The sequence below is a fragment of the Solanum verrucosum genome, unplaced genomic scaffold, assembly GCF_900185275.1.
Source record: "Solanum verrucosum unplaced genomic scaffold, falcon-dt-bn FXZP01000042.1, whole genome shotgun sequence".
Taxonomy (NCBI): Eukaryota; Viridiplantae; Streptophyta; class Magnoliopsida; order Solanales; family Solanaceae; genus Solanum; species Solanum verrucosum.
This window is the reverse complement of record NW_026020230.1, coordinates 130,358-154,040: the sequence shown is the minus strand read 5'-3', so window position 1 is coordinate 154,040 and position 23,683 is coordinate 130,358. Positions and strand designations below refer to the sequence as shown.

Genomic DNA, 23,683 nt, shown 5'->3' with positions numbered 1-23,683 from the left:
AAAAATTGTGACAATTATTTTTTACTTATAATATAAGTGCCGCTATATAAATGTCTGGCGTTCTGAAGGTTTTTTCTGGACTATTAATTCCCGAATTACAATTTATGTATTACTAATTCTTGCATAATAATATATTGAGATATGTTTTTGACCATTGGCTTTTGTAGGTAATGCATGGTTGGGAGTAATGGATGATGAAAAGCAAAAGCATATTCTTGCATTAACATTAGCAAGAATATTGGTTAAGGAAGAAGATTGGAATTTCTATGCAAATAATTGTGTAGAAAATCCACTAATACAAGCAACAAAACTTGGTATAAATGAGTTAATCATTGAAATTATACAAAATTACCCTCAAACAATAGAAACCATAGATGAAGAGGGAAAAAATATACTACATATTGTAGTAGAACAAAAAAATAGGTTCATATTTGATTACATTATGAAAAATGTATCACACATAGATAGGTTGCTTGTTGATATTGATCATCATGGAAAGACCATATTGCATTCTGCAGCAAGTGTTGGATCACCATTCAAATTTTCTACAGAGGAACCACCAATTGAAAAAACAACAAGGGGTTATAAAACATTGATACTCATGGCATGGGGTGTACTATGGTTTAAGGTATTTTCTAACTTGCTCTTAGCAGGAAGGTTCGATTTTTCGAGTTACATACTTGTGACTTTTCTATCTGAATTAATATCAAAACACATCTTAACTATCAATTGTTTACTTTTTCTACATGATATATCAACATAGTTTAGGTAGAAAAAGTGAACAATTGATAGTTGCATATTGAGATATGTTCTGATAATAAATTGGTGATAGTTCAAGTAGAAAACTCCCACTCTTGATAGTTCAAGTAAGAAATTCGTTAAATCGAGATACATTAGGTGTGTTTCTGATTATTAAGTCTTGATCTTATATATAATTGAATGATAAAATATAGGCATAATACATAAATATGCCTTTTAACTTGACTTCTACAGACGCCCTCCAATTTTGAGTGTGCAAAAGTAGACACTTAAACTTGTATAAAATTGAACAAATAAACACATTCGCCCTATGGCATCCTACATGACAATATTATGTCATACGTGGCGTCATACATGTATTATGTCACATAGGACGTGTGTATCTACTTGTTCCATTTTATACAAGTTTACGTGTCTACTTGTGCACACTTAAAGTTGGAGGACATGTATGTTAGTTAAAACCAAGTTAAAAGAACATATTTATGTATTATACCTAAAATATACTCACTCCGTTTCAATTTGTTTGTCTTACCTTTTTTTGACAACTTTTAAATTCCAACTTTCCATGTGATGTATTTAAGACCACACGATTAAATGAGATGCATGTTATTACATTCTACATATATTTAGTTTATAACCATAAGATTCAAAAATCAGACAAATTACACCTTCATAGTCACTTAGCTCACTACAACAAGAAATTACATTTAGTGCCAATAGATTTATCTTTGCCGTAAAAATATCATTAATGTCATTACATCCATAATCGCTAAATCTTTATGGTTATAGTGGCTTATAATGAATATTTTTTTATGAAGCGTGTAAAATATTGTGTTCATCCACGTTTATGGACAATGAAGGATGATGAAAACATGACTCCAAAAGAGCTATTTGATCAAAATCATTCAAATGTATGCATAGAAGCAGAGAAAGCAATCAAAGATTTAGGAAATCCAGCTCTCATTCTATCAACACTTCTATGCACAATCAACTTCGCTGCGGTTTTCACAATCCCAGGAGGCTTTGATGACAAATCTGGACTACCTATTCTACTATCAAAACCACAATATTCAGAGTTATGGATGTTGATGTTTTTCATAGGTGCAGCACTTTATGATTCAGTCTTCACAATGGGAACTGTGTTATCAGTACTACTCTCAAAATTTGATTCTGATGATTTCTACATTGCTTTGCCAATCAAGTTTTGTACAATCATTATTTCTGTTTATTATTCAACAGCATTCACAGTTTTAGGTTGTGTACAAGCTCTTAATGTTGAGAATATTTTTATGGACAAAGATGTGTGGTGGTTAGTTTTTCTTTTAATGTGTCTTGGGTGGTATATGGGTTTAATAGTCTTAGATATATGTTATAATGTCTTTGATTATGTCTACTATTTCCTTAATTATTCCTTTCTTTTCAAAGGGAACAAATATGTAATGTGAAAAGGGTGTAGTTTGCAATATTTGTTGCATTTTTATCTATGTATTTTATTGGAATTAATAAGAATTATTCTCCTTCAATTTTGTACCATATATTAATGAAGATGTTATCAGATACACACATCTCTTAAAATTAGGTTTGATTAATTATTTGTAATGAGACGATATGTAGTATCTGGTCAAACTATTCCATGTATTTGATTTGACTAATTTCTACTTCTACTTGTATTTATTACTGTCAACCTCTTACGCCTCCTTATTATTTTGGGACATTAATACATCTTCTCTTCATATTTCTGGATCATCTCAGTCTCCCTTCTCTTATCTTGTTCACACTACAGAGGTCACTCCAACAACATTCACAGTTTTAGGTTGTTTTCAAACTCTTAATGTTGAGAATATATTTATGGACAAAGATGTATGGTGGCTACTTTTACTTTTATTATGTCAAAGGTTGTATATGGTTTTAATAATCTTAGATATATGTTATATTGTCTTTGATTATGTAATGTATTATTTCCTTAGGTTTTCCCTTCTTTATAAAAGGGAACAAACATGTAATGTGAATTATTACTATTTCTTCTGTTAAAATTTATATGATACATGAGTTGCATTAGGTTATTCTGAAGTAACTCGATATTAAAAGGTGATTGTAATATTGAAGGTTTCGTCGTCTCTTGATCAGGTTCGATTTATACAAAGACTTTGTTCAAGTTTGATCAAGAAATTATGGCTATATCAAAGTCCATTTCCGTATAGACTTGCTTTGCACCTGTGTCAAAAGCCAGTTGAGTTTTACTCTTCAGTAAAAATGATAAAGCATTTCGCAAACTTGAATCCCCATAAAAAGTCCATCATTGAGTTAGGTTAGTGTGCTTTGCACGCTTTTCTCGAAGCTCACATTGAAGCTCATCGGTCAAGAAGTTGCATTCCGCTAATCTAACTTTGGGTTCGTTTATCCAACCAAGAAAGACATGGGGCTTTTGGGGCATGGTAACTAAACACTTGGTGTTAGTTAGAACACATCATTATATAGTAGCTTTGAAGTTAAATTGACACCAGATAATGAAGTTCAAAGAAAAGGGAACAACTTGTCAAAAAGATTAAACCATTACTTCTTACATGTCAGCATATAGGATAGAAGAATTTACATATTGAACTATTCAATTTGGTAAGTGGCTACAGATGACACCACTCACCTTATTAACCATGTTTGTTGAGAATTGGAAGCAAGCACCATCATGTAAACAAGGCCTCAGCAAAGGGGTACAAAGTGAACGAAGAAAATCGCGCTGGCAGGTAAGAGAAGTATGATGACTAGCTAATGCTGCATTCAGAATTTTCCCCCTCCTCACCATCTGAAAACCCCAACACGTAAGCGCCTCCTCCTCCGTCATCATCATCATCATCACTGTCGACATAACCCAAATTCTCTCGTCTCTCAATATAAGCCAGTGCTTGCCTCCTGTGCAGACGTAAAACATGCATTATCATGTCCGGGGTGAGTGTTACCCGTGAATGGTCCTCTCGACCACGCCTATTAGCTTCCATTATCTGCTCACATCAAGACAAAGCAATGAAATTATAAGAGTCGGTCAGATATTAGACAACCAGTGGCGAAGCCAAGATTTTTACTAGAGGGGTTGAAAGTATGAAGAAGTAAGCAAAGGAAGACGCCAAAGGGGGTTCAACATCTATTATATCTACATGAAAAGAAAATTTAACCATGTATAAACAATGTAATTTTCCGAACCCCCTCGGCCTTACTTGGCTCTGCCCCTATAGATGACATGAACAAACCTTAACTATAGATATTCAAACATGAAAATTTCCAAGTGAACTACTAAGATTTGCACCTCTTGAACATCAGGAGGCAAAGGAGTAACATCCTTAGATGTTGGAGCCCAAAGCTTTATGGTCTTTTCAATTCCACATGTAGCAAGAACAGGGATACAAGGATGGGGTTTCAGCTGATTTACAATGTGTCGATCACCAACCATCACGCGGACAAGCTTGGCGTCCTTTTTCTTCCAGATAAATATATGCCCACAATCAGACCCGGTCAGCACATATTCGTCGGTGGGACCAAAGAAACTCACTCCTTTAACTGTTTGTGAATTTCTATGCCCTGAATAAACTTGTGGCTTTTCTAGCTTGTTCAAATCTTCACCTTGCAACAACAAAGGAACTGGACCCAACCCCATGTTCTTCTGAAACAAGTATATCAGTTCGTCGTTGTATGAGACCAGCAATTCACTTGTGTTTGAGTAAGCCAGTGCTGTGATGTGAACATCGTGTGTCTTAATCAGGTGATGGGGACAAAATGTGTCGATTGGCCTATCAGCACTGGTTCTTGCATCCAGCTGGTACATTCTGATGTCATATACACGGGCATATTCATCGGAACCTCCTACAGCAAAATAATTTGGATTTCTTGGGTCTATCACTATGCCATTCAACCTTATGCTGCCCGACTGCTTATTGTTTTCCGTGAATGAAGAGCACCGAAAAAGCTTTGAGGAAGAATTACTTCGCAGATCATACTGCAAAATAATGCAAGTCATGGAAAATTAACATGGGAAAAGAGAACAATGTAACAAGGTACTGCACGTGGCAACCTACGTGTTGAACAAAACCATCTTCACCGCAGCTATAAAGTATGTAGGGACTTCCTGGTTCAACAGCAAGCTTATGTACACGACCTTGGTGCTTACCTACTTTTTTTGTTTCTACCCGACCATTCTCCAGCACTAAACCAAGCCTCACCTGCAGCAGTGTTTGCAATACATCAAAAATAAGCAAATACAAGTCAGAGCCACAATCATCTTCTTTGGCCTTTGACAAATTAGGAGTATCAAGCGGCAAACTCGGCAGGTCTAAGTCTCCCAAACGATCATAGTACGGCCGCTCATCTAATATAAAATCAATGAGCAGATTTCACCTCCCCTTCCCCATACCATAGCTGGAAGGAATAGCGTATCCACAGAATAGAGAGTGCGGGCCAACTACAACAACAACATACCCAGTGCAATCCCACAAGTGGGGTCTAAGGAATGGGAAGGGTAGTGTATACGCAGGTCTTACCACTACCTCTCAGCTCAAGGACAGGCATATCAAAGCAGTTGGGGAAAAGAAATAACAGAAGTGAAGAAGCCACGACAAAATACTAAAGATAGCATGACAAAGCATTCTGAAGAAAGGAACAATTACTACAACATAATAATACTATAATCTAAGTACAAGAAACAACAAATAGTAACAAAAATCGAAGTAAAAGAAACAATAGACAGTACCAGAAATCGAAGAACAAACAAGTACAAGAATAATACTACAACTACTAGTATTATGGAAGAATAAGGGCCTGTTTGGATTGGCTTTTGGCTTATGACTTATAAGCCAAAATGGATTTTGGCTTTAAAATAAGTGCTTATAAGCACTTTTTAACTTTACCCAAACACTTCAAAACTGCTTAAAAGCTATTTTGGCTTAAAAGCACCTAAAATAAGTCAATCCAAACGGGCACTAAGTTAGATAACTCTCAACTACCAAATCAAGAGGTCTAAGCTATTGATTAATAATACAGAAACTACAGATGGATGTACATGTATATATGCAGATAAAATATGGTTATAAATTAATACGAGGACAAAAGAAAATGTCACATAAAGACTAATGCCAGAACTATTCAAAGAAGTTACTATGTTTAGGGAGCAGATCAACTAATACTGATATTAATGAAATAAAATTATAAACAACCAAGTGTTCGGAACAGAGTGCACAAATCATAGTTTATGTAGTTGAGAGGATAGTCAAAAGAAGCACAGAGGATGCCATAAGGAATCCAGTAGGTAACTATTGAATATCTTTAGAATGCATGACCTCTTCCACAATATGACAGGACCCTTCCTTTTTTATTCAAGTCCACAATTTATTGGCACTCGCTACAAATTCTTTGTTATTAAGACCATGAATTTGGTTATATTATCAACAAGAGAACTCCCCCATTAGGTAGAAATCATGACAGCAACAGACAGTAGACCTCTTCAATAAAACATTTGCTCTACATCTTTTGTCTCCTATATTCCACATATTATAGCGCATAGGACGGGAGAACATCACCTGGCCATCAGCAGATGCAGTTATTATTTTACGATCATCCGTGAAGGGCATGAACTTGGTCTGGAAAATATTGTCCATGTGACCTGATGGATAAGAAAATTTTGAGGTTGACGTTGCCCAGTCCCATAGTATTACCCTTCTGTCATCAGAGCCCGAGACAAGAACATCACCAGTGGCATTGAAGTCTATCGTGTTTACACATCCTTCATGACCGGTTAACTTGCCATATAAATCAAGACGCTTGACCATAGCCTGCCCCACAAGATCACAAAAGGAATGCTTTCAGTGGCTCATGTTGGTGTTTTTTAAAAATAGGGCAGCACAAAAAGATTAAAAATGTTTCTCCATGGATTGAAATGACTTTTAATAGCTTTCAATAATTTTATTAAGCATTTAGAGGCTTTAAATAGCCAACATAAAGCACATAATCTGCATAATTTAAAATTTAAAAATCCTAAAATATCTCAACAACTAAAACAACCTAACTAAAATTCAAAATTCAAATTTATTCAAACTAAATAACTTATTTTGCTAAAAGTTACTGCAGTAACTAAAAGCAAACTTCAACACTCCTCCTTTGCTTTAGTTACTGCAATTGAAAAAAATGTTCCTCCTCAATTTTTGCTTTGGTAGTTGATGCTGGATTTTTTTCATTGTTATTGAACTTGCAAAATTTCTTCTTTTTTCTTTTTCTTCTTTTGATTTTGTTCTTCAAAAACACATGCGATGATATTGTCTTGTGTAGAAGTTTTTTTGAAAGTGCTTTAATCTGAACTTTTGCATGATTTGCAGAGAGAGGTTGTAAGGGTTTTTCTTCTATCACAACATCACATATAACATAGGTTTCAAAATATGACTTTATTCTCACAGGCCAAATTTGATAGTTTGTCTATGAAATTTTTTGGGCATTCAAAGAGAGACGGCTTCTTGCCATTATTTTGGTTAAAAAATGATTTAGAAAAGCCTGTGCGTTGAAAAATGCACGGGTTGAAAAGGTAGCCCTAATGGGTTAAAATGGGTAGCCCTGACGGGTTAAAAAGGTAGCCCTTGCGGGTTAAAAATGTATGGTAGTTCTTTGGAAGATTTCACAGATCCCTTGATCAATGAAGCTCTTGATACCATTGTTGGTGTTTTTTAAAAATGGGACAGCACAAAAAGATTGAAAATGTCTCTCAATGGATTAAAATGACTTTTAATAGCTTTCAATAATTTTATTAAGCATTAAGAGGCTTTAAATAGCCAACATAAAACACATAATCTGCATAATTTAAAATTTAAAAATCCTAAAATATCTCAACAACTAAACAACCTAACTAAAATTCAAAATTCAAATTTATTCAAACTAAATAACTTATTTTGCTAAAAGTTACTGCAGTAACTAAAAGCAAACTTCAACAGCTCATAATATATCAGCTTCTACAATTCTAGGGTACATGAATTGTCAAACATCTTAGATATAGAAAAATAGAACTCCACGTAGATTTTTAATTACCGTCACACCTTGTGTGGAAACATCTGCATACTAAAGTATGACTAAGGAAAATAAGTAGCAGCAGATACTATTAACCATCACAGAATATGAAAGACATCATTATTTCTTTATCTTCATACATTTTGAAAAAAAAATCACATTATTTGAAGATAAATAGTATCATTATTTACCGAACAAATTTCCTACATAGATTGAACTACCTTTACTTTAAATGAAATTGTGCACACTAAAGTGTGACTTACAAAGAAAATTAAGTAGCAAAGAAACTTGACCATTACACAATGTGAAATTCGTAATTATTTATTTAACTTAATTATTATTTTAATAATCATGTTTGTACCAACTTGCACCCGCCTCGACTAATTCCATGAGGTACATGCTACCTCCCACCAGCACAGGTATTGGGTGACTCTGTCAACCAACGGTTGGACAGATTGGAAAAACTCACCTAGTGTTTTTGCCACTACTAGGAATCTGGAATTTGAATCTGAGACCTCGTGATTCTCAATCTATTCCATTGACTACTAGACCACATCTGTGGGTGCAAAGGCATCATTATTTATTAATCTTGGCATATGATATGTGCCAATAAACTGATGGAACTTAATTCCATCCGTAGACTAATACCCCCTCCGCAAGCCCATAACTATCACTCAACGGATGTACCTCACTTACGATCATCGTACATCTTTTGCATAGTCCATTTTGGATCAGCTCAAGTATAATGGCAACGACACCGCATCCCACAACAAACTCTAAGATTCTAGCAACCATTTCCTACGTATCAAAGAGTAGTTGCCAATTATCAAGATAATGAATTGGATTCACTCACATCCAGCTAATACTTAACTTCATTGCATGCTATCTGTTTACTACTTCTCAGACTTATTACTACTCCTTCCGTTCCATTTTGCTTGAACCTACTTCCTTTTCAGTCTTTACCTAAAAAAATGACCCCTTCCCAAATGAGAAGCTTTTAGAGCCACACAAATAGTATGGTAGGTTTAGACTACAAGTTTCAAAAGAATTGACTTGTTTAGTACCACAAGTTTCATAAGTCTTCATTTTCTTGAGCTCCATGCCCAATCAAATAGGTTCACATAAATTGAAACGGAGAGGGTAGCAATCTACTATTGTATTAAGTCTAAAGGCTTAATACCTAACGAAGCTTATCACTGTCATCAATACGACCCTTTATGCTTTCCTACATCATTTTCTTGTTATTATTTACAACTATTTTGTATTCACGCTGATAGTGCCCTTCTATCATGATTGTTAGACTTTAAGCATCCATAAAATGACCACACCTTACCAGGTACAATAACTCTGTGCTTGTCTTTTTAAGAGCTTCTTGAGTAAATTGATACACGATTATATCAGTTAGCCTCAATCCGAGCTAGTTGAGTCAGCTACGATAATCCTATGTATAACTTTTTATTTCCTCAAAGCACGTGACATTCTTTCCCTTCCTTTTTAATTCCAAACTTCTTACTTTACCTTCATAAGATTATAACCCCACAAATATCTATGACTTATTTTAATCCACGAGTTTCAAAAACCACCCTTTTACTTCCATTCTCAACTTCATATCCAATCAAACACATCACATAAATTGGGAAGGAGAGAGTAGTACATCATTAACCGAGTCGGAAACAACCTCTCTACCTCCCAAGTCTCAAGATAGTGGTAAGGTCCGCGTACACCCACTTGTGAGATTATACTATGCATGTTGTCGTTATAGAGTAGTACATCAGTACAGTTCAAGTGATTCTTGACCACAAATTTAATCAAACTCTATCCATTCATTACAAGGCCATTAACAATTCATCACAAAATAGCTCCAAACTACTCAAAATTCATACTTTTTCACACCCCACAACAAGTTCAAACCCAAAAAGGGAAAATCAGACCCAAAATCACAAATCCAAAGAAATATGTATTTAGCTACAAGAAATTAGGTAAAAAAAAAAAAGAATTCAAACCTCAGAAGCAGAAATTCCTCTAGAGAAATTTCTAGGCTTAGAAAACCCAATTTCTCTTTTATAAAACTCCATCAAATCACCCTTGTACAGTTTCTCCATTTGCTACACCTCTTTAATCAATCTTGATGATGAACTATAGAAATTGAAGTAGTGGGATTTAGCAGAGAGTAAAGTAAAAGCATGATGACAAATTTTGTGAAACAGCAAAGGATGTAACAATATGGGAAGCACCTGGTTGATTGACACTTCACACCTATCAGAGACACCTACCATTTTTTTTTACATTATTTTATGCCTCACACAATTTGATAATAGTTGAGTTTGTTACCTCTCTTTTTTATTTCACCAATAGGTGAATCAAAAATATATAAATAAAAAAAGACGATTCAGTGCATTAAATTCTCGCTATGCATAGAGTCGGGAAGGAATGGATAAGAATATATTATTGATAGTAGATTAAACTCTTTGCTATGTGCTTAGTTGGAAAGAGGTGAATCACAAAAATCAACATTATAATGAATTACTCGTCTATTTGTCTTAATCATGTCCATCTTCCAAAAATATAAATTTTGAATTATATTCTATGATTTTATCCAATTAAATATAAAATAAATTCATCTTGAAAATATTTTCAAGATTAGTTATTCTTTATCTGTGGTACCAAACGAAGATTTAAGATGAAATATGTAAAGTGGACTATCTACACCTTCTATCCACTGGCTTTGTGGGACTCCTAGTGGAATTTACGTGGCTTTTGCCTTAGTTTTACCATTTTAACTTTTACTAATAGATAATTATAGTTTATAAAATAGTTCCTAAATATATAATTTTATGTATTAAAGGGGGAAATGATTATGTTTTGATCCAATTTACAATAACATACTCATACTTTACGAAAACAAATTAAAATTTTATTAATTTTATTTGGGAAAAAGGATAAATATACTTCCGAACTATCGTAAATGGTATGCAAATATCTTCCGTCATACTTTTGGGACATTGGTGCCCATGTCGTCTAAAAACTAGAGCATATATACCCTTTATACTAACGAACATACACGTGTCGTAATCTTATCCACCGATTCGATATTTATCGACAGATAAGATTGCATCGTGTGTCCCTATTTAGTCTTCCGTTAGAGTGAAGGGCATATATGCTCTAGTTTTTAGACGGCAGGGGCACCAATGTCCCAAAAGTATGACGGAGGGTATCTGCATACCATTTACGATAATTCGAGGTATATTTGTCCTTTTCCCCATTTTATTTATATACTAGTCAAACGACAAAAAAAAACCTAAGGAGTTTTATCATTTACACTCTTCGAACAAAGAATAAAATGAAAACCCTCTCTTTCACATTTCAATATTTTCACGGGAAAATTAGTTTAAATTTCTTCAGAGGACAAAAAGGTCTAATCGTTATACACTATTTTTAGTGGGGCTATATGATTATAGATGAAACTAAGGGCCAGTTTGGATTGGCTTTTGGCTTATGATTTATAAGCCATAAGTTATGATTTATAACTTATGACTTTTGACTTATTTTTGTTATTTTGACTTTAAAATAAGCGCTTATAAACACTTTTTAACTTTACCGAAACACTTCAAAACTGCTTAAAAGCTATTTTGGCTTAAAAGCACCTAAAATAAGTCGATCCAAACAGGCACTAAGTATAATACTTATTAATCATCTTTTGGCCATAGATAATACTTCCTCTGTCCCAATTTATGTGACACATTTCGAATTTTAAAATTCAAACAAATTTATCTTTGAAAATTCCACGAATAAATCTCGACCAAACTTAAACTATTTGGCTCTCGAAAAACGAAACGTGTCACATAAATTGAGATAGTAGGAATACTATTTCAAAATTCAAAAGTTTGGTGATTCTAAAGAGATTAAGGATGAGGAGCAAAACACTTTATAAGACTCAACCCTCAAAATGTATACAAGGAATCATCTATTTGCTGATTGTGTAAATTTGCCTCCAAAAAAGAATGACACACTTTAGATAAATGCTACTATAATGATTTCTTTCCCTCTTTACAAATAATTGACTCATTTGTGTTTGGGAAAATATGTAAAATAATCTATGAAGAAAAAATTTACAAATCTCTTCTTTAACAGCTAACTATAAGTGAAATATTATGTGTGCCACAACTTTACAACTCTATGCTAAAACCAGCTGCTTCATCAAAAGAAAGTGAGCAATAGTAGTCAGCCAAAATTGTGTCCTTTTTCAAAATCTCTGTGACAGGGTTTTTTTTTTCCTGTTATATGGTAACTCTTCTTCTCTGCAGAATTCCCCAGAAAGAAGGAAAAGAAAAGGGTTATGTACTAATCATCGTCGTCTGCTAATGAAGCAAAAGAAAATGGGTTGAACTTGTAGCCATCGCCATGGTAGAACTTGTTTTGAAATTCTACCCAATGAAGACGCAATGCATGAAGGAATGCACTAAGAGTCTCCATCATGAGTAGTATAAAGGTTGTTGCAAAGGCAAAAACTGACAGGCCAATGAGCCGTATGACCAGGCTATCATACCTGCAATTATTAAGTAATTAGCATTTCAGATAAATTGATAGCTATGATGTTGTCAAGGGCAAAATGTTAAAACGACGCAATCAATTGCCCTTGACCAAGACATGGTGTAATCCCTGCCCCATAAAGAACCTTAAGACATCAGTCCAGGCATCGTGCAACATAATAATTTATAAGCACCAGAAATCATGGCACAATGTAGGAGGGTGCATACTGTCTAAGATAATCTTTGTAATTGACATGTATATTGGCTATAATTCCGAGTGGAATAATATTTTAAAAAGCTTTTAAAAGGCAAAATTGAAGGAGATATATCAAGGACATAACGGGTTAAAGTCAGAGAGTGGAGTTTAGTGAGACCGAAGCAGTTTTACAAGTTAAGCCCTATGATCTGTAATGGAACATGGGAGCACATATGAATTTAGATCTTGAGCAGAAACCATGGTGATTTCACTAGCTTTACTAATGGTACAAATGACACACTGTTCAATTTTCATGCTTCCACTTTTCGGCATAGTCTTAATGTCAATTTGACCTGTCATCTGTGTCTTTCTTCAATGAATACAGTAGAGCATATAATCTTCGCAAAATACTTGAGCATAAGACCAGAAACAATTTGGATGAAATGTTGCTAAACAAATCAGAGCTGCAGAAGAAAACTGAGCTGGTTTCGAGGGAATACTTGTTCCAACTCAAAATACTTACCATTGCTAGAAAAAAATCAGGAACCAAATGAATTCAACAGACATTTCAAAAGGAATAAGATTTGAAGTTCACTACTATGAACACCCATGTGAAGACACTGAGCAATGTCAAAACAAGAAAAATCTGAACAGCAAGACAGATAAAAGTCATGAAATCTTACCCCCAAGCAAGGAGGAGAACTTTCTCGTAGAAGACAGTAGACAGTTCAGAATGAGCCAAACTGCATCAACATCAAAGACATGTAAAAAATTTTGAAACACAAAACAAGTTTGCTGTTGATTATGAATAAGCAAGTAAAATGAAGGATTCACCTCAAAGCCCACAGACGAAGGTATGATGCAGTGTTAGAGACAGCACCCAAAACAAACTCAATAGAATGTATCATTTGATGCACAAAAACCTCACTAAAATTAAATTCCTCATGATGGTGTTGCCTGGCAGAGTCCGGTTCCTCGTAAATATCCACCTCGGAGGTTCCAAGAAGGCCATAAGTTCCGCCTTGAAATCTCTAAGAATCACAATAAGGTAGCCCAAATAACCATAAGAAAACTGTCAAAAATAGAACTAAATTTGCATTCCTCTTTATACTTATTCACCCTCTCTTTCTCTTTAAATGAAAAACAAACAGTACTAACTTTGATGATTAAACAAATTATTATTTAGCCAAAAAATAACCATAAGAAAACTGTCAAAAATAGAACTAAATTTGCATTCCTCTTTATACTTATTCACCATCTCTTTCTCTTTAAATGAAAAACAAACAGTACTAACTTTGATGATTAAACAAATTATTATTTAGCCAAAATTAACCAATCCAGTCTTGCGCAAGCAAATTTTTGGAGGACTGTAACATGACCAGTTTGTTGACTCACTTGTTTTAACACTCAAAAATTCCCAACCTCCCTACATAAGAGCTCTCTCCAGTCTTTGTGTCCCCCTTTCCTTTAAATTTGATTATCCATTCCTTTATGCTTTTCTCTGAATCATAAAGATATTATAGTATTCCATTCATTGTGAAGGATGAGAAAAGGAAAAAGGCAGACAAATGCACTACCTCAGTGTGAAGTCTCTTCAAAATAAAAGGTTTTGGGAATAGCATCCATGGAACAGCAACAAGTGCCAAAAGCAGCAATATTACCTGCAAATTGCAATAATAATTGTTAGAACAAGGAAACAGAGATAATTTATGGCCTATTGGATGGGGGATTAGAGATACAAAGATGATCCATTGTTTGGCTGTCTGGTAGAGTTCGATAAAGGACAGAATCATGAAAAACCCCACCTCCCATCCTGGATAAACTTATCTGCTAGGGGAGAAGCAACAAAGTTACCAGATAGGGATTAAATGGTGTTTTTACTCCATAGATCATTTCCCCCCTTCCACACACACACTGCCACCAACCTTTCTTTATTTTCTGTTTTTTGTATTCCTTATAAACCCTAGAAGTAATGAGTTTAGCCACTCATGATTCTAGCATAAGTACAAGAATTCATGAATAATACAAGGAAGAATGATGAAATAAAGTAGAAAGAAAAAAATTCTACGGTGGAATGCTCCAAGCCTCTCCTCTACTGATTCTTCATTTCAAATTAGTCCTTATTCTTCATTAATTATTTAATGCATTTAGGCCAAGGACATTTTTGTCACATAGATCTAAAATCCCTGTACCAAACATGGGATACAAGTGTATACAATCTTATCCACAGTCCATTTATTTACATCATTTCCTACCGTGTAATCTAGTGGTATCACAGTTTTACCTATAAGATAAGTACAGAAAGAGATGCAATGCCACATACCTGAAGCACACTCTGGCCCCAAAACAACTGGTTTTCACCAAGAGGCTCGAAAGGACTTAGGAACATATAAATCATAACATGGTAGAGATCTGCCTGAGATCCAGTGCACCATTTAACAACAACGAGGAGAGACAGGTATCCAAACAGGCTGTTGAGAAAGATCACTTGTGGCACAAACTGATACCTGATAACAAATCAATAACAAAATAAATACCCTCAACAAGAAAACCATCAACGACACAGAAGAAAAGGAATACGCACTTAATATCAAGTGAGCTGTTGAAGAAACGTGCATTGAAGTAACTTAATATGATTCCAAGGTTCATCTGTACCACACCCAACAAAATAGACATCTTCATCTTAAGGGAGTTCAAGAAAGGAAGCTCCGAACGGCTACCTCTCCAGCTTGGATCCACACCAAAAGGATAAGGATCACTGTATTTTATTAACCCCACTGTTTGCGCATCACTGCAAAAAAAAAAAACATCAAATTCCAGCTAAAAATCCAAACAAAAAAAGGTGGCCGGAAACTGCGCATTAAATACTAACTCAAGCTCTACGTGCATTCAATAATGGGGAGGCAAGAGTCAGGTGCCAATGTAGATGAATGTCAAGAGAACCATCAAGACCATTATTTGGAAGAGCAGATCTGAATATGTCCAAGAAATATGGAGAGGATAGTGACTGTTTGATTGCATTACTACAACTTCCTATACTTGACAGGAAAGCAATGGGAAATCATGTTGAAATCTAATAAAAACTTGGCCAATCTTCACCATTAGTACATAATTAGGGGTGTTCATGGTTTGTTGAAAAAACAAACCAAAGCAATCAAAAAACCCGGTATTTGATTTAGTTTGGTTTTGAATTCTAAAGGCCAGGCCAGGGAGAGGGAGCTTAAAAATGCAAACCACAATCTAGATCAGAAGCACATAAGAGATTACATTATCATTACTTTGACAAATCACAAATCTAAGTAATTCTATATGGAAATTTAACAAGGTTATAATTCCATACCTGCATGAAGCATCTCGGCATTTGTATGCAGAGCCACCAAAAATGTGAAATGGAACAGAGAAGAATTCATTATATATCAAGCCACAGTAAATTGAAAATATTGACATTAACAGGAGTACATAGCGACCGCCAAAAAGCATCTCCATAAAGCTGCCCAATTTCTGTCAGAAAATTTCATTTGATTACAAAAGGATTATAAAATTGCATAATTCTGATGTTAAGTACTTTGAGTGAGAGGCTGAAATAATGGGAGGACAACATACCTGAGAGCTGAGCTTGCTTTCCTTAGAAATAAGAACTAATGCTCCCAACAACAAGCAAATTCCATGACCCCAATCTCCAAACATCACAGCGAAAAGGAAAGGGAATGTAACAATGGTGTAGACAGCAGGATTTACCTCCTGGTATTTAGCAACACTGTCAATGTAGACAGTAGTAAGTACTTTGTTTTGCCAAAGCAACAGAAGTCATGGATATTTCAATTTGATAAAAATAAATATAGATTCTACACTTGATCTTAGCCAAAAGGGAAAGAAAAGTAGTATCAGAGATGGATATTGACTTTTCATAATATATAACTTTACATACTTTTCATAGTATGTAAATGGAAAATTTATTCGAAGAGCTGAAGCATCCCAATTTGACAGCATTACACGTAAAAAAAACAATAAAAAGGAAGAAAGCTGGACTATCAGGTTTAACGTTTTAAGTAGATCACATTTTGCCTATAGAAAACTACAGGAATAATAAACACCTTACTGCAAACAAAGTCCTCTATATGAACTACAGGAAAACAAGGAACAAAGACTCCACGAAGCACACATACTCTTTATCATGAAAATCTATGACACTTTAAAGAAGATGAGGTGACCCATGATGACTGAATCATGATTCATATAGACAAACATAAATCAAATTAAGGCAGTTGCTGCAACTAGTTTTGATAAGGACTCATGGAAAGAATAATATCATCAACATACACTCTATCCCCATGACCTAACAGCATTACCTAACTCATTACATTGTAGATCAGTTTCTTAGATTACTACATGCTACTACACATTCACTTACCCATAAGCATCTACAATTTCTTGATATGCATTTGTGAAACAGTTTGTCCTGAAATATGTTGGAGGTGAGTCTACAGCATCCATGACATGAAATATAATTCCCACTTGTGAGTTGCTATCCATTGTTGCACGTTGCAAAGCCTCTTGTATCTAAGGTGTCAAAAGCAAGTACATGGCGATACTATTATAAAAAATGGATATGGAAACAGTGAATAAGTAACCGTTAACATAAATAACATCAAAGAAGAGTACCTTAATCTTTGCAAATATTGGACACCAGCCCTCTCCAACTAGACACTTCTTTGTGACATCAAAATTCAGCATATTTAATGTGTCATATACAGCCTTTTCCCTTCTAACCTAGAAAAAAGAGTTTGAATTCAACTTGTATTTCAGGCTCACTGGAAGACTTGCTCTGACAAGCCACTAATTTAACTACATTATAAGAATGTCAGTTTATACTCTTGTCTTCACTCTTACCATGTTCATCCATTTTGTGAGGTGAAATCCAATAGACGTCAAAGCTTTATCTCGATGACGTAATCCAACATCCAGAGTGGTCTCTAATTCAGATAGCCTCGACAAAACCTGCAGTCAAGATGTTCATCTCAATGGTCAGTCTTATACTTTTATGGCCAGGAAACTGAAAATGATTACAATCTAGCTAATATACATACGAACAGTATACAAAAGAGTCTACGGTTAGACTCAACGAACTGGAGCAATGTGAAAGCTACATCACACGGAGCTCTTGCTAGAGATTGAAAAATCAATATACTAGCCCTCTTTCCATGATTACTTTCTTCCAAGCATAACATGACCTCATATATAAATTAACACAAACCATACTACACAGAAAGAAGAAAAATAAATTGTTTCCATGACCGGCTAGCAGTATATTTCAAAGTACACTGACTGATGTGCAGTTATACAAGCTTGTTCAACAATGATGTCTATGAAACTCCCTTTCCAGTAATCAGAAAAAATTGCATTAATATTTTGACATACTTCTCGAGTTATTTGCCTCCTCTTGGTCATGTCTTCAGGAACAGGATAGCAATTGGCACCAAACGCCTCACAAATTTTCAGTATTTTCGATCTTGCCTGCTCACCTGAAAAGAATACTACGAAGACTATTTTCTCAACCTGCAGAAGCAAAAATTGGGTGTTAATCACATACTAAATTATCAACTAAGCCATTTTGTAAGCAAGGAGAAAACAAATAAGAATATGCATGCGCATTAGAGTATTGAAGAAACCATACAGCATAAATAGTAAAATATAATTCATGGAGACTTTCCTTAATTAGGAAAATAATTCTTAGTGCAACAGTGTAGAAAACTATTGACTGAAATTCACGGAAGAGCAATTTAGAAGAAAGAATGTAACCATTTCATTTGAAGAAGGATCCAAGATTTCCTCATCAGCAACTCCCTGGTGGAAAAGCATATTGCCCCTCGTTGCACGAAATAGCATTCTCTCAAATTGTAGAACTTTGGACTTGCAGATAATGCCACTAATAAATCTTACTCCAGACTGATTTGAAAGTTCTGGTTGCATCTCCTGAAGATTGGAAAAAACCTTATCTCAGATGCATGGCAGATACAAACAATAATTATCTTGCACAGTATCAGTCTAATAGCAAGAAGAATAAATTACCTGCTCAAGTAACGATGCTGTATCTGTATAGTTATCATTGGAGTACACGTGTTCACTTAATTCTGTCTCCTGAGCTGTTGTATGACTTCTACTTGAGACAAGGAAGTCACTAGCCTAAAGTTTCCAGAGTTACAGTTAGCAGAAATGGGAAAAATAGATCTGAAAGGGAAAGTATTTCTTGACCAAAAAAAAAAGGATGACTTTGGTCCAATAGCTACAATTTACTAGAAAAAATATGACCATAAAGTCCATTGAGTTAGTCTGAAGTCTCAAATGCATGGAGAAATATTAATTGGCAACCACCAATGTCAGGATTAATAACAACAGATCAAGTACTAAGAAATCAATTTCTCAACTAACTCTGTCATCTGAGAAGCCATTAAAAGCTTTGCGCATAAATGAATTGATCAGAGATAAAGCATTCCGAAATAAAAGACACCCACTATGGAAGAATAACATAAGAATTCACTCATAAGTTCTCCCTTTGAGTGCTCCAAGGTAGTTTTCACGTCTTTAGTATACCTTCAATTTATTTGATATCTTTATGTTCGCATCCAAGAAAACCAAGTAATGGTTGACACATACATGATTTTGTTACTGTAAAAGCATTACCCAGTAATCATGACTAAAATGGTTTAGTGCAAGGACAGAAGAAACATAATAGATGGATATTAATGAAAGCCAATACCATGCACATATACATATGAGAAGCAAATGCATAACAAACGTAAGCATATTGATGAAATATTCAGACAACAGTACAAGTCTGGCATGGACCAATTTCTCAAATGTGAACCAGTGCTCATTAATGATATAGTAAAAAGAGAAGTCAAACTGTACCTTCTGCAATACCATCTTAAACTCAAGCAGCTCATTGTATGATTGCCTTAGCTTCTCGCTATTACCATTCATTTCAATTAACTCGTGTTCGTGCTCTGCAAGTTGTATCTGAAATTCAGAATAAGTCTGCATGAGCTTTACTCAGAGCGAGAAGTATACAAGAAAACAAATACGCATAAACCCGATTTGGACAATATAGTAGGGAATTCATCTGTCAGCAAGAAGAAAAATACTATAAAGACACCTCCAGTTCTTCAAGTTCAATATCAGGTTGTGAAGCAGGACGCGGAGAAGGCAGCATCCCAGCTTTTTGTATCTGATCTTTGAAAAATCGTAGTTTTCTTGACATCTCTGCACATCTTTTTACCTATGAAAAATCATCCACGATTACAATGAAAAGATAAATATAAACCACTGGCCACCAAATATTTAGCATGCAACCAAAAAGATGAAAGCGCGTACGGTGTTTAGCAATCAGATGTTTCATGTAAACTAAGGTTGCTTTAAATATGAATTACCAATCACCACACTAGCATCAACCTAGGAACATATGGAATGCTATCATTTAAATCAGATCAATCAGAAGATAAATAACAGCAGAAAAGTTATTTACTGCAAAAACTTCCAATATCTTATAATAAACCTCTATATCACCGTATGGTACTGTTGAGACACAATATAATTAGTAATTAAAAGTGTTCTCTTTAATATTTTCAGTTTGTAGATGAGATGGTTACATATTTCAAGATGGTATCACAGTAGGCAGAAATCCTGAATTCAAATCTCACTACCACCCAACAACAACATACCCAGTGTAATCAATCTCCTCACTACCAGCCATTATAAAAAATGGGGAAAATTTACGTGTGCGAGACCAATGAAAAGGAATCAGGTCTGCATGTGAGGGGAAGGTTTAGACATAATATAATTAAGTAATTAAAAGTGTGATCCTTTTGATAGTTTAAGCTTTTACTCACACACTTCAACAAGTACCATTACTAACCTCGAGTAACTTCACATTACCATTACAAGCTGAAATTGGACAAAATTACTTCTTATCTTGACTAAAGGAATGGACTTCCATCAACTCTCAAGGGACAGTTTCCAGAAAAAAAGTTAATAATGATTATGATTGGTCAAAAACACAAGCTAAAAGTGATTAACAATTCAACAAATTAAGTTAATGATGGAAGCACATTTCAGTGAGGTAATCACATCTAGAATCCTCGAAATAAAGATGTTGTATATACTATTAGTGTATACCTGGTTTACAAATGTTCTTTGGAAAGGACTTTTATCGGCATTTAACTGTCAAAAGAAAAAGTTAGATAGTGAGTACATTCCCACCTAACACTATCAAAGAAGGTGAAGCAGAAAATAATTACAAACATTTGTATTATACACAAAACATTCACCTTAAGTAAGGCCATAAATTGGCCACAACAAAAATCTTTCCTTTAAAACATCAATACAATCAGTACAAAAGCTTTCATTCTCAAAAATATCAGTACAAAAGCTGCACCAAGACAAATCAGTACAATGACATTAAAGTCTGCTTTATTTAAATACACTTGTTTGGGATTGAGGCATAGGTGTTGTTTTTTATTTTGAACACACTTCATTTTGATCCTTCAAGATCAAACTATTATCATATACTTTTCTTGGTCAGCAATTTCTTAACAACAAACCATCTCGATAGAAGTAAACTGGACTCTGTTTCACTAGGACACACAGATTTAAAGTGGAATCTATCTTTCAAATACTACTACAAAAGAAAAAAGGAGCCCGCCTTCTACCAACAACATAAGCATCGCCAATTCATGTATTCATAAGCATAAGAAAAAAGAAGCCTTCCTATAGACTACATAAGCATCTATAATTTAGAATATGTATTCATGGTGCCTTCCGTTCTAAGCATCTCTGGTTCCTTCCTTTCCAAATTGTCCATAAAACACATGCTAGAATGGCTCTCCAGATTTCTTCAACTCTTTGTCTCATACAGATCATTCAGCTGCTAAGTGGCTCATTTATAGGGGATTGATCACACATTTTATCCCAGAAATGTACAAATAGAGCATCTAATATCTATAAATGAGTAGTCAGATAGAAAACACGTATTAATTCCTTGTATCTCTTTTCATTAGCATAATCAGAAGCAAAACCCCCAAAAATTTAGAACTCATTTATCTCCTTTGAGATGTGTTTACGGTAATCAGGATGATTTTTTTTTAAAAGGCTATGAGTTTTGTCAAGCTTATATATCAAATGACGTTCCAATCAATAGTCACTGTTCCAAATGTGACTATTGAATTATAGAAATCATCACAACTTGAAGGTTCATAAGCTTTAATCAGCTACTTCTTCAAACCAAATTCATAAAACAAAGGAAAATGAATGCTGACAACTTCTCATGAGCCCAGATAAGACATTGGGAATTAACAATCTGTCCTCACTTAGGAAGCATGATCATGTGTACGCAGCGAGAGAAAAAGAAGTGCTTTAACAAAATCTGTTTAGGTTCTAACATGCTATCATCAGCCATCACTCAACTTTAATGAGCGCACACGGTAGATAGAACTACCTTATTTTACCATTTACAGCTGTTTCCATCTAGCTGACTTTGAACATTATAACATTAGTCATATGTTTATTAAGATTAAAAGTTTTTGTGCAGATTGAAAGGATGACAAGGGTGAAGAGGCCTTGTAGCATTTTAGGGCTTTGAGAGCATCACAATCTGGTTGTTGGTGGGTGGAGGATGTAAACTTAAAGAACTGTACCAGCCTCAAAAGACTAAAGACAAAACTCTCGAGAGATCTGCTCCGTATCATCAGTCTTGTTAAGCTCCACATTTATTAAGTCCCACACTGGTTGAGGGAATGGTTGTGGTCTCCTTATATGAGCTAGCTTTTAAGGTTGAGTTAGACCAAAGATCCATTTTTTCACATGGTATTAGAGTCTGGCCTATTGATCATGTTGTAGTGTTTCTAAATGTTGGGCCCCCATGTTATGTTATCAACACTCCAGTTGTCCAATTTTGAGTGTGGAGTAAAGGAGGGTTGAGTTCCACATTGGTCTCGGGAATGGGTTATGGTCTTGGGTAATCCTCCCCTCGTGAGCTAGATTTGGTGGTTGAGTTAGGTCGGAGGTTAATTTCTTCACACTACTCCCTTCCTCCATCCTAATTTATATGACACCATTTCATTTCTATAGAACTTTCATAGCTTTCAAGAATTCAAATTAGTTAAGCCATTCAAGTTTCTCTATCAAACTATCTAAAACTGTCCACTGGAAATTGTCATCTAAAATAAATCTGAAATTGTAGTAAAGAAGACAACTCTAAAAAACTATATAGCTCGAAGTCTTCAAAAAAGTCATCGGGTGCGTGTCGGACCCTTCAACACTAATGCATTTTTGAAGGATTCGACACAGATGCGGCAACATTTTTGGAGAGTCCGAGCAACTTAGCTAAATAATATGAAAAGATTATCAAACACAAAATGAACCAGATCTAGTAGCTAGTGATCTATCCATTGCAAATCAAAATGTGATCAAAACTAATTCAAACTCAACTCATTTCCCACTGCGATCACAACACTTAAGCTCAAAATAAATAAAGATCAATTTTTTATCACTAAATTGCACCGACATCACAAGTCCCCTCTCAACCGACACAAAACAAATCAATCACTCTCGCTTAACACTACCAAAAATTGCTACAACATCACTCATTAGAATATGTTTCGAAGCAACAAAGTGCTGAATCTCAGTGAATCACAACACCATAAAAAAAAAACTTATTGAGCAAATAATAAACAAGGAGAAAGGGATAGATCTGTACATCGCGAAACTGAAGAAGGCCAAGTTGTCCAAGGTAAGTAATAGCAGGATGAGCAGATTCAACAGGAATAATAAGCTGAACAAAAGTCATCTTCTCCGAACGCATCAGATCCATTGGAGGCAAGTTGTCTATGTACTCCATTTTCCATACACCGAAAAACAAAATTCAAATCTCTTCAGATCTAATCACGCAAAAATACACAACTTTTTTTTCTGGCAATTATATTTTTTTGTTTAGTATTAATGGCGGCACCGATTTTGATATTTCAGTTCATTTGTAATTTATTGAATTTTTTTTCTGTGTAGAGCCATCACTGAAGAGAACCGATAACTGCCATGGAAATGGAATTGAAATTCTGTTTTGGCTTTAATTAATTATTTTTTAGTATGGAGAAGAAGAAGGGGATGAAATGGTAAA

General features: G+C 34.8%; 3 protein-coding genes across 4 annotated transcripts; 1 reads left to right on the top strand and 2 right to left on the bottom strand.

Moving 5' to 3' along the window:
• Positions 1–164: 164 nt before the first annotated feature.
• On the top strand, positions 165–2,013 carry LOC125831984 (uncharacterized). Its single transcript, XM_049511112.1, has 3 exons — positions 165–628; positions 1,578–1,907; positions 1,999–2,013. The coding sequence occupies exons 1-3, from the start codon at positions 188–190 to the stop codon at positions 2,011–2,013; spliced, it is 786 nt and encodes a 261-aa protein (XP_049367069.1). The 5' UTR covers positions 165–187.
• A 1,259-nt stretch (positions 2,014–3,272) lies between these two features.
• LOC125831979 (uncharacterized) lies at positions 3,273–10,074 on the bottom strand. Of its 2 annotated transcripts, none has more exons than XM_049511108.1 (5): positions 9,795–10,074; positions 6,321–6,572; positions 4,824–4,967; positions 4,058–4,744; positions 3,273–3,758 (listed from the first exon to the last, which is right to left on the bottom strand). In XM_049511108.1, the coding sequence occupies exons 1-5, from the start codon at positions 9,891–9,893 to the stop codon at positions 3,519–3,521; spliced, it is 1,422 nt and encodes a 473-aa protein (XP_049367065.1). In that variant the 5' UTR covers positions 9,894–10,074; the 3' UTR covers positions 3,273–3,518. The 2 variants fall into 2 exon arrangements, with proteins under 2 accessions (XP_049367065.1, XP_049367066.1); XM_049511109.1 differs by having other exon boundaries at positions 3,273–3,755; positions 9,795–9,977.
• A 1,713-nt stretch (positions 10,075–11,787) lies between these two features.
• LOC125831974 (V-type proton ATPase subunit a1-like) lies at positions 11,788–23,604 on the bottom strand. Its single transcript, XM_049511102.1, has 18 exons — positions 23,267–23,604; positions 20,689–20,733; positions 19,670–19,792; positions 19,426–19,533; positions 18,586–18,699; positions 18,316–18,489; positions 17,935–18,072; positions 17,407–17,514; positions 17,179–17,286; positions 16,928–17,076; positions 16,120–16,273; positions 15,857–16,017; positions 15,101–15,307; positions 14,840–15,023; positions 14,094–14,177; positions 13,351–13,547; positions 13,200–13,259; positions 11,788–12,337 (listed from the first exon to the last, which is right to left on the bottom strand). Exons 1-18 carry the CDS (start codon positions 23,405–23,407, stop codon positions 12,133–12,135), a joined length of 2,460 nt encoding a protein of 819 aa, XP_049367059.1. The 5' UTR covers positions 23,408–23,604; the 3' UTR covers positions 11,788–12,132.
• Between the last annotated feature and the right edge of the window lie 79 nt (positions 23,605–23,683).

Bases quoted from the DNA above. Each gene is read 5' to 3' on its own strand.
- LOC125831979 (XM_049511108.1), bottom strand. From the start codon at position 9,893: ATGGAGAAACTGTACAAGGGTGATTTGATGGAGTTTTATAAAAGAGAA. The intron at 4,968-6,320 runs GTGATGTTCTCC...ACACTGCTGCAG, and splicing joins CTGCATCTGCTGATGGCCAG to GTGAGGCTTGGTTTAGTGCT. The intron at 4,745-4,823 runs GTAGGTTGCCAC...ATTATTTTGCAG, and splicing joins AAGATGGTTTTGTTCAACAC to TATGATCTGCGAAGTAATTC.
- LOC125831974 (XM_049511102.1), bottom strand. From the start codon at position 23,407: ATGGAGTACATAGACAACTTGCCTCCAATGGATCTGATGCGTTCGGAG. The intron at 18,700-19,425 runs GTACAGTTTGAC...TGGAAACTTTAG, and splicing joins TTAAGATGGTATTGCAGAAG to GCTAGTGACTTCCTTGTCTC. The intron at 12,338-13,199 runs GTAAGATTTCAT...TAATAATTGCAG, and splicing joins GTTCTCCTCCTTGCTTGGGG to GTATGATAGCCTGGTCATAC.
- LOC125831984 (XM_049511112.1), top strand. From the start codon at position 188: ATGGATGATGAAAAGCAAAAGCATATTCTTGCATTAACATTAGCAAGA. The intron at 629-1,577 runs GTATTTTCTAAC...TTTTTTATGAAG, and splicing joins GGGGTGTACTATGGTTTAAG to CGTGTAAAATATTGTGTTCA.